The sequence below is a fragment of the Ranitomeya variabilis genome, chromosome 2 (assembly GCF_051348905.1).
Source record: "Ranitomeya variabilis isolate aRanVar5 chromosome 2, aRanVar5.hap1, whole genome shotgun sequence".
NCBI lineage: Eukaryota > Metazoa > Chordata > Amphibia > Anura > Dendrobatidae > Ranitomeya > Ranitomeya variabilis.
Window position 1 is genome coordinate 196,169,913 of NC_135233.1, and position 10,286 is coordinate 196,180,198.

A 10,286-nucleotide genomic window follows, 5' to 3' on the forward strand; every position below is an offset into this window, starting at 1 on the left:
AAGAGGAGAAATACCATACCTTAGATGTGAAAAGGGCTGTAATGACTTACTTAGACAGGACTAGCGCCTGGAGGAAGAGCAGGGCTCTCTTTGTTTCCTTCCAGGGTCAAAGGAAAGGAGCTGGTGTCACAAAAGGCACATTATCTCGATGGATTCGGGAGGCGATATACCTGGCCTATTCATCTAAAGGGGAAGATCCACCCGAGACTGTAAAGGCACACTCAACCCGGGCAATAGCATCATCCTGGGCAGAGCGAGCAGAGGTTCCAATAGAACTCATATGTAAGGCCGCAACCTGGTCTTCGCCTATTACTTTCTATAGTCACTATAGATTAGATCTATCTGCTTCCACTGATTTGTGTTTCGGTAGATCAGTTCTTAACACGATAATCCCCCCCAAATAGCTGTCTCTGAAAGTCTCTCAGTGGGTGCTGTCGTGGCGAAGAGAAAACACCGGATTACGTACCGGTAATGCTCTTTTATAGAGCCACGACAGCACCCATTCACTTCCCTCCCTTATATATATTAGTTTGCATATGAGCACTGATAAGGGTGATTGGTTCTTGTAAATATACGTGATTAAGTCAAAGATGAAATGTTAATATAGAATGACCTACTAAAACTTGTGGGCGGTTCCTCGCAATCTCTGTAACCCAAACTGTGGGAGCGAGGGGGACCGCCCCTTTTATCTCTCCGTAGGGTTTCCTGTTCCTAGGGGCGGATCCCCTCTCTCAGTGGGTGCTGTCGTGGCTCTATAAAAGAGCATTACCGGTACGTAATCCGGTGTTTTTTATAGATCGGACTTTTAAAGACATGGCGATGCCTAATGTGTGGTTTTTTTTTTTTTTTTTTTTTTTTTTTTTATTTAAAAAAAAAAGTTATCCTTAATGGACCAAGAGGGGAGTGATTGGAACTTTTGTGGGGGAAGGGGGGTCATAGTTTTAAAAACTTTTTTTAAACTTTACTGTATTTAATAGTCTCCTTAGAGGACTTGAAGCTGCGATCGCTTGTGCTGCACACAGCGGAGCATCAACACTGCTACATAGATAGCAGAAATCGATCTCCTTGAACACTAGCAGCCGGCTGGCTTTCACAGAAGGATTGTAATGACAGGCATGGGGGATCATCAACAGATCCCCCGACTGTCATGACAACCCATTGGCGCCATGCGATCACGTCAGAGGCGTCAATGGACTTGTGGAGTGACACCCCCCCTGCTGACTGGATGCGTTACATGCCGCTGTTAGAGATTGGCTGCGGGATTTAACAACTCCGCTCCACCTGCAGCTGTTAGAGGCGCGTGATGGCTGATTAAATCTGTCATCATCTGCCGGGACACCAGGGATTGTAATGAGTAAAATAGTAAAAGTTATTCTGAATCTCCTCCAGATCGGACACCATATACACTGTGACTAGTTCACTTTGTCATTGCATGTGTTCTAATGTAGTGCATATACAGTGAAATGCAAAACTATTCACCACTTTGACATTTTTAATGTTTTCCTACCTCACAAAACTGGAATCCCAGAATTTTATTTTTTAGGGTTTGCATCAGTTCTTGTACATTTGGTTTTGTTTTTATTGTGAAGCAAACAAGTAGGACAAAATTACTGAAAACTTCATTGTGCAAAACTATTTACCCCCCCTAAAGTCAACACTTTGTAGAGACTCGTTTTGCGGCAATTACAGCTACAAGTTGCTGTGGATAAGTCTCTGAGCTTCCCACATCTTGCCACTAAGATTTTTGCCCATTCCTCAAGGCAAAACTGCTTCAGCTCCTTCAGATTAGATGTTTCCTCTGGTGAACAGAAATCTTCACGTCTGACCACAGATTCTCCATTGGATTAAGGTCTGGGCTGTGACTCGGCCGCTCCAAAACATTTGCACCTTTCCCCTTAAAGTATACTTTGGTTCATTGTCTTGTTTGAAGGCGAACCTCCGTCCCAGTCTCCCATCACTGACAGACTGAAACAGGTTTTGTTCAATAAAATCCTTGCAATTATTGCCATCCATCTTCCCCTCGACTTGGATCATTTTCCCTGTCCCTGCTGACAAAAACATCACCACCGCATGATGCTAGCACCACTGTTTCACTGTGGGGAGGGTGTTCTTTGGGTGATGAGATGTGTTGGTTTGGCTCCAGACAGCGTTTACCTTGGTGGCCAAAAGGTTTGATTTTGGTCTCATCTGATCACAGCACCTATTCCAACATATGGTTAGTCTCCCACGTCTTTTGGTACACAAAAATTGTAAGGCTCATTTAGAGTTTAAGTAAAGGCCTTTTTCTCTGTCGCCCATGACTGCACCACGGAGAGAGGGGATCCGCCCACCAAGGACAGGAAACCTACAGATAAAAAGGGCGGTACCACTCTCCGCATCAGTTGGTTTCCTGTCCTTGATGGGAGACCTACAGACTTACCAGAAGGAAGATCGTCGTGGGATTCCAGGGCCAATCAGTCCGACTCAGGCAGCTGGGGTCCCTCTGCCTCGGCTGGTGTGGTGACCCGAAGCGCCACCGCTGGGGCTAGTGGGCCTCTAGGGTGTGCGGGGAGGTGACATGGAGATCGCGGTCACCTCCCTAGGTAAGATGCAGCAGCGGCAACATCCAGGGGGGTCCCTCTGTGGTTGCGGGAGGAGCGGCGCGGCTCTCCCTTTGGAAGCGTCAGCCTGCACACTGCATAGCCGTCCGGCGTGCTGGGAACCGCGCGTTAGGGCAGGCTGCAGGCTGCAAAGAGACCGGGAGCTCCGGTGGGCAGCGGGTCATGTGCGGCACCATCTTGAGCAAACTGCGCGAGCTGGATAACACGGGCTGCTTCAGTAATCCGTTGGTAAAGGAACTGCAGGAGCAGCACGGTGGCCTAGTGGAAATCGCTGGGATTTTTGCAGCATGGCAGTCCAGGGTTCAAAGCCCAACATTAGAAGTTACAAATGGACTTTTGCTAGTTTTTCCTGAAAAAAAAAAAGAAAAAAAAAGCGCAGCACTAGCCACAAAAAAAAAAAAAAAAAGATGCCGCAGCAGCGATAAACATACAGGGGGGTCCCTCTGTGGTTACGGGGAGAGTGCTGCTCTCCCTCCTGCAGCGTAAGCCTGCAATCTGCAAAAGCCGGGGCCCCAGGTGTGCAGCAAAAAAAAAAAAAAAAATACGCATGCTGCCTCTCCCAGAATCTTCTCCAGAGAAACACCGGAGCTGAGCCCGGGGCTGAAACCCTCCTGGGGGGAGTCCCTCAGCCACAGAGACCAGTGAAGAGACTCCTGGGTGGAGCGCTTCCGCCTTCAGTGGAGGCACTCTGCGCCAACGCCGACTGGCAAGCCACTGCTACTTCGGTTGCCAGGCCTGGACCTCATGGGGGAGAGAAAATCATTGACAGCAATACAGCATTCCTGATGGGACGTCCCTTCCCCTAATGATGGGCTCTCGGCGTTACCAGCTCCCCCTGTTTTTTAGCAGGTATGGAGCCAGCACAGGTAAGTGCATGGTGGAATGTTCCATTGATGGATCATACCTTTGTTCAAAGCTGTGCTAGAGCTTCATATGCGAGGTATGTTTTCACATATACACAGCCAGACCTTGGACCTCTAGGCTATGATAAGGCCATATGTCCAGGCTACATCTCATGATTTGGCTTAAGTTAGTTGCATGTCTTGTCCTCACAGAGCCTTATGATTGGACTTCAAAGTGACCTTTGGAAGCATGGTTTTCATTTATTTTATTTTTTTTTTTGGAGTCTGATAAACAGGTGTCTCACTTTTCTTTGCAACTTAACTACTCTATGCCTTGGGAGGACATATAGTGTTAATGGAGCACTTTGTCTCCATGTAGACTGCCCTTCAGCTGAGGCTCATTAGTTAGCTCCTTCGGGTGGGGTCAGTCCGACAAATGAGGTATACTATTCAAAGTGGAGGCTTATCCGTATCTCTGAGAGATTGTTCTTTTGCTTTTAACTATGGGCCGGTTTGACATTTTCAAGCATGACTGTAGCTCTATGCTTTATATTGTGTGTGGCTGGACATCATATGGCATCATGATACTTTTATGCATTGTATTGACTGCAACACGTTGCATCATGATTCCTCTATGCATTGTATTGAGTGCCTCTGTGTGTCACATTGCATCTTAGAGCCTCTATGCATCTTACCGAGTGCCCCTGTGTGTCACGGTGCCTCTATGCATTATATTGCGTGTCTGTGTATCATATTGCTTCTATGCGTTATATCGCGTGTCTGTATTATGTCACATCATAGTGCTTCTATGCATTATATTACATGCCTCTACGTATCATATTGCATCATGGTGCCTCTATGCCTTACGTTGCATGCTTCTGCATCATGTTACAGCACGGTGCCTCTATGCATCTTACTGAGTGCCTCTGCGTGTCATATGACATCATAGTGCCTCTATGCATCATATTAGGTGTCATGTTGCATCTTGGTGCCTCTATGCATTATATGGCATGTCTCTGTGTATCATATTGCATCATAGTGCTTTTATGCATTATATTGCATGCCTCTATGTATCATGTTGCATCATGGTACCTCTAGGCATCGTATTGAATGCCTCTGCTCGTTGTATTGCATCATGGTGCCTCCATGCATAGATAGTACTGAGTGCCTCTGGGTGTCATATTGTATCATAGTGAGTGCCTCTGTGCTTCATATTGCGTTATTGTGCCTCTGCATCATATTGAGAGCCTCTGTGTATCATGTTGCATCATAGTGCCTTTATGCATCATATTGAGTGCCTCTGTGCTTCATATTGCATCAGTGCCTCTATGCATCATGTTGCATTATAGTGCCTTTATGCATCATATTGAGTACCTCTGCTGCATATTGCATCATAGTGCCTCTGTGCATCATGTTGTATTAGTGTTTCATATTGCCTCTGTGCATCATAGTTCACAGTGCCTCTGTGCATCATGTCGCATCATAGTGCTTCATATTACCTTTATGCATTGTATTGCATCATATTGCATCGTTGTGCTTTTTTGCTTCACATTGCATCAATAGCGCCTCCATGCATCAAAATGTGTGCTTACGGTCATCTTATTGCATCATATTGCTTCAGTGCCCCTGTGCTCAGGGGGTATCATTAGTATCATAGTGCCTCTGTGCTTTCTAGTACTTCCGTTGGCTCTGGGTTAGACCTTTTGATTTAGGTTATGCAGCCACGCACAAGGCATATCGTTGGTCTACCATTTCACATTTTTGTCTTGGGCCCCAACCCTGGCTTATAGAGTCCTAGTGGTTTTGTACCCAGTTCTAACTTCTGTTGATTAAAGGTACCTTCACACGAAACGACTTTGTAACGATATCGCTAGCGATCCGTGACGTTGCAGCGTCCTGGCTAGCGATATCGTTTAGTTTGACACGCAGCAGCGATCAGGATCCTGCTGTGATGTCGCTGAATAAAGTTCAGAACTTTATTTGGTCGTCCGATCGCCGTGTATCGTTGTGTTTGACAGCAAAAGCAACGATACCAGCGATATTTTACACTGGTAACCAGGGTAAACATCGGGTTACTAAGCGCAGGGCCGCGCTTAGTAACCCGATGTTTACCCTGGTTACCAGCGTAAAATGTAAAAAAAACAAACACTACATACTTACATGCATCCCCCGCCGTCTGCTTCCCACACTGACTGAGCGCCGCAAAGTGAAAGTGAAAGCACAGCACAGCGGTGACGTCACCGCTGTGCCCTGCTACTGCCGGCGCTCAGTCATTGCAGGAAGCGGACGCCGGGGGACGCATGTAAGTATGTAGTGTTTGTTTTTTTTTTTTTACATTTTACGCTGGTAACCAGGGTAAACATCGGGTTACTAAGCGCGGCCCTGCGCTTAGCAACCCGATGTTTACCCTGGTTACCCGGGGACCTCGGCATCGTTGGTCGCTGGAGAGCGGTCTGTGTGACAGCTCTCCAGCGATCAAACAGCGACGCTGCAGCGATCGGCATTGTTGTCGCTATCACTGCAGCGTCGTTTCGTGTGAAGGTACCTTAAGTCTTTACAACAGGGCTTAGCTGAGCAAGCAGCTTTGCTTGAATTGGCTGAGTAAATTAGCAGTTCTTCCGTATGGAACAGTTTTTCTCAACCTATAAAGGGACATACTACTGTCCTGGGAGCAGAAAATACTAAGAGGTGGAAGGAAAAAATCCTTCCCAATTCCACATGTGACAATCAGGCTGGTTTCCTTGATTAACATCCAGTAGACAGATTCTCGTCCCATAAGTCTATTGTATTATGGTTACCAGGGACGGCACGTCTGCCTTTGGCACCTTGTGGCGAATCAGCACCTCTCTGGTGAGAAGAATCCTGCTTTTCTCTAGCCATAGAGTATGGCTACTCCCTCCATGGCTGTCTGGGTGGATAAATAACACTGACAAGCTTGCCCCTTAGGATATGTATATGCGTGTAATATCAGTAAAATAGGAGTGATGATCCATGTTTCCCTTTCAGCGTTTCTAATGGGGCCAACTCTGGTAATGTTAGGAAATATTACCTGCCGGATTGTGTATTCCTTAGTTGCAATAATATCCAACCCTTGTTTGGGGTTTAGACACCTAAGGATTCGGAATAGACATGATCTCCTGGATGAGTAATATGTGTACATCCTAATGCTCTGCCATTATCCAGGTACTAACTGTTATTGGTTTCATCTTCCCGCAGTCCAGGACCGCAGGCTAGTGCACACGCGCGGGGTGAGAGCGTGCCCTTATGACGCAAGCAGACGCCGCGGTGCATGACTGGGTAATCCAGTCTGAACAGGCACATGTTGCTTCTCCAAGTCCCCTCCTCGTGGAAATATAGAGCAGGTGGTCGGGGGCCGGTACTCAGAGCCCTAATATGTGGCAATGGTCAAAAGGCTGGTCACCCAGACTTCACTGGTGCAACTCCTCAGAATATTAGCCATAAATATTGATCGTGAATGTTTCCAGGAGTGGAGAAGACCATATAGGAACCACCAAACTGCATGGGGGAAAACCTGGAGGAACTCCTTTTCAGGTTCCAAGTTAGAAGAGGGAGTTTCCAATAACAGCTGTCTTAGAGTTTCTGCAAGGAATTGGAACAGGGGCTAGCCACAAATACTTTAAAAGTTCAGGTCTTGGCTTTAAGGGCCCTGTACAATTACGACCCGGCTGGGCATCGGGGATATCCAGGTTCATCAAAGCGTTGGCCAAGTCTAGACCCATCCCCTCTCGGTTTACTCCTCCTTGGAATTTAAACTTGGATATTATATCCCTATCCAAACCTCCTTTTGAACCCCGGTCAGAGGCTTCTCTTGGAATCTGTCCCTTAAAACATCACTTTATGAATCGGTGGGTTTCCAGGTTCATCAGGGCAGCAGGTAGTTCGAGGCCACTTCCAATAAAGTTCCCTTCAACGGGATTTATTTTCGGTCCTTAAAACCCTGTCTAAACCGCCTTCGAACCCTTAGAGGATATCCCATTAAAACTCCTATCCCTCAAAACATCCCTGCTCGTCACCCTCTCATCGGCTCGTAGAATAAGCAACATACAGGCACTATCTGCTAACCCTCCTTATACACGGTTTTTAGAGGATAGTGTTACTCTCAAAATAGATCCAGCATACCTCCCGAAGGTGGCATCCTGGTTCCACAGAACTCAAGAGATATCTCTCCCCTCCTTTTGTCTTAACCCTAAAAATAGGGAGGAGGAATCATTGCATACACTAGATGTCAGGAGATACTTCATGCAGTACCTAGAAGCCACCAGAGAGAGTAGGGAGGATGCCTCTTTTTGTGTGCTTTCAGGATCCCTGGAAGGGGAAAAAGCCTCCAAAGCTACTCTGGCGAGATGGATCACAGATGCTATCAGCCTATCATACTCATCAAGTGGAATGTCTGTTCCAGGGGAGGTCAAGGCTCACTCAACGGGAGCAGTGGCAGTTTCTTGGGCGGAGAAGGCTGGAGCTTCGATTGACCAGATATGTAGAGCTGCTACTTGGTCATCACTTTCCACATTCTATAGGCACTATAGATTGGACCTTATCTCCTCTTCGGACCTTACTTTCGGTAAAGGGTTCTGGAAGCGGTGGTCCCTCCCTGAATGTATAAATCTATGTAATCTCTCTGTGGTGCCGTCATGGGCAACAGAGAAAAATATAGTTCTTACCGATAACGGTATTTCTCTGAGCCCATGACGGCACCCGTACATTCCCTCCCTTCACTCATGGGTGTGCACGTTAATATAGTGCCATAGTTTATTTTATGATAGGTCACGCGGTATCTCAATTAAGTTAAGTAATATTGAAACTAATAAGCTGTTCCATAGTCTCCCATTGTTCTCTAGTAAACTGATGCGGGAGAGTGGTACCGCCCTTTTTTATCTGTAGGTTTCCTGTCCTTGGTGGGCGGAACCCCTCTCTCCGTGGTGCCGTCATGGGCTCAGAGAAATACCGTTATCGGTAAGAACTATATTTTTCTGCCCACCCTTCGATAAAGGCCACCTCTATGGAGTGTATGACTTATTGTTGTCATATGGAGAGCTACTCTAGTCTATGCTGGAACTCTGCAGCTCCTTCAGAGGTACCTTTTGGTCTCTCTGCTGCCTCTCTAATTAATGCCCTCATTGCTCAGATTTTTGTGGGCGCCCTCTCTAGGTAGGTTTGTTGTGGTACTATGTTCTTTCCATTTGATAATCAATTTGATGGTGCTCTGGGGATCACCAGAGAATGGGAGATTATTTTATAACCCAACCCCGACTTGTACTTCTCAACAACTTTGTCCTTGACTTGTTTGGAGATCTCCTTTGTCTTCGTGGCGCTGTTTGGAGATCTCCTTTGTCTTCGTGGCGCTGTTTGGAGATCTCCTTTGTCTTCGTGGCGCTGTTTGGAGATCTCCTTTGTCTTCGTGGCGCTGTTTGGAGATCTCCTTGGTCTTCATGGTGGTGGTTGGTTAATGGTGTTGCAGTCTCCATGGCCTTTCAGAAAAGAGTGCATGTAGTGATGGACATGTGACACTTAGATTGCACACAGGGGGACATCCTGTCACTAAACATGGGACTTATGAAGGTAATTGTTTGCACCAGAAATGTTTAGAGGCTTCATAGCAAAAGGGGTAAATACATATGCACATGCCAAATTTTAGTTTTGAATCTCATAAATGTAATTTATGCCTATTATTCTCACTTCTCCATCTTAGACTAGTTAGTGCTGATGTATCACACACAAATTGGATCAATAGAACATAACGAAATGGGTAAGAAGCCAAGGGAGTGAATATTTTCGCAAGCCACTGTATGTGTAAAGCCTGAAGTGTAAGATTACCAAGTAAATGGAAGAGAATCCCCCCCTAATAAAATGATAAATCTGTAACATGAACTCCTCTCGCCACTTTGTGTTTTGCAGCTGCAGCAGATCTGTAAAATCCTGAACGCTCATGTGGATTCATTGCAGTGGATCGACCAGAATTCAGGTGAGTCTAGAATTGTTCAGTCCTCCTGAATGAGACCCGATTCACACTATTATTTGGAGGCCTGCTGTTTTTAATTGGCACAAATAAGCTTGCACTGCCCGTCGCTGTGTGACTTACTGCTGCTTTCCTTCTTGTAGCGCTTCTTCAAAGGAAAGTGGAGCAAGTGGCAAAAGAGTGTGAGATTCGGAGGAAGGAGCAGGAGCGAGGATTCTCCATCACCTTTGACTAAGTTGTGTAGTTTTTACTTGCCAGTTACATTTTCTGTTTTCCTTAAATAAAGTTTTGGTGTTTTTTTTTTTTTTTTTTTTTACCCCTGAATTATTGTCCTGTGTGATTTTTCTTAGTTAAAATATATAATACAAACTGCTATTCTTGCTCTAATCCTCCGATTCGGTGCATCTTGTGCTGTTCCTTTATTCTGTATTTCATAACTTCCAAATCTGCTGAAATGTCTAAATTCTGCTTCCCCGGATGGAGCGGCTGGGGGATGGCCCTTCAATAAGACGTCTGTCAGTAACAATAGCATTAATGTGTCCATGACTATGGAAAGACATTGGTAAGCGAGCAGCTTGTATGGGGAAGCCGGTGCATGCTGCTGCAGAGCATCACTGCCTTGTTGCAAATTTCCTATTCAAAATACATTGCAAAATCTGCATGTTTTACTTATCAATTTGTGCTAGAAAATAATTTTTAGATGTAGGCCAGAAGCAAAGATGACCTGTTAGGAAATGGGGAAGACTGGGCTACCTCTGTTGTCTTCAGGAATGGTGGTCACAGATGCCCACCAGCCCTCCCGTTTCCAGGATCTGTGAAGGTATAACCTGCAGGGAGCAGATTTATCCATCCGTCTTGTGGACAAGT

At 46.0% G+C, this 10,286-nt stretch overlaps 1 protein-coding gene across 2 annotated transcripts in view; it reads left to right on the top strand.

Moving 5' to 3' along the window:
* The window catches only part of LOC143804866 (uncharacterized), a 60,202-nt gene extending 50,459 nt beyond the window's left edge, over positions 1–9,743 (top strand). For both annotated transcript variants that reach the window (XM_077283389.1, XM_077283390.1), the window contains exons 11-12: positions 9,359–9,425; positions 9,563–9,743. In XM_077283389.1, the coding sequence (XP_077139504.1) occupies positions 9,359–9,425; positions 9,563–9,654 (159 nt within the window). In that variant the 3' untranslated portion in view covers positions 9,655–9,743. The remainder of the gene's footprint in view (positions 1–9,358; positions 9,426–9,562) is intronic.
* The last annotated feature ends 543 nt before the right edge of the window (positions 9,744–10,286 follow it).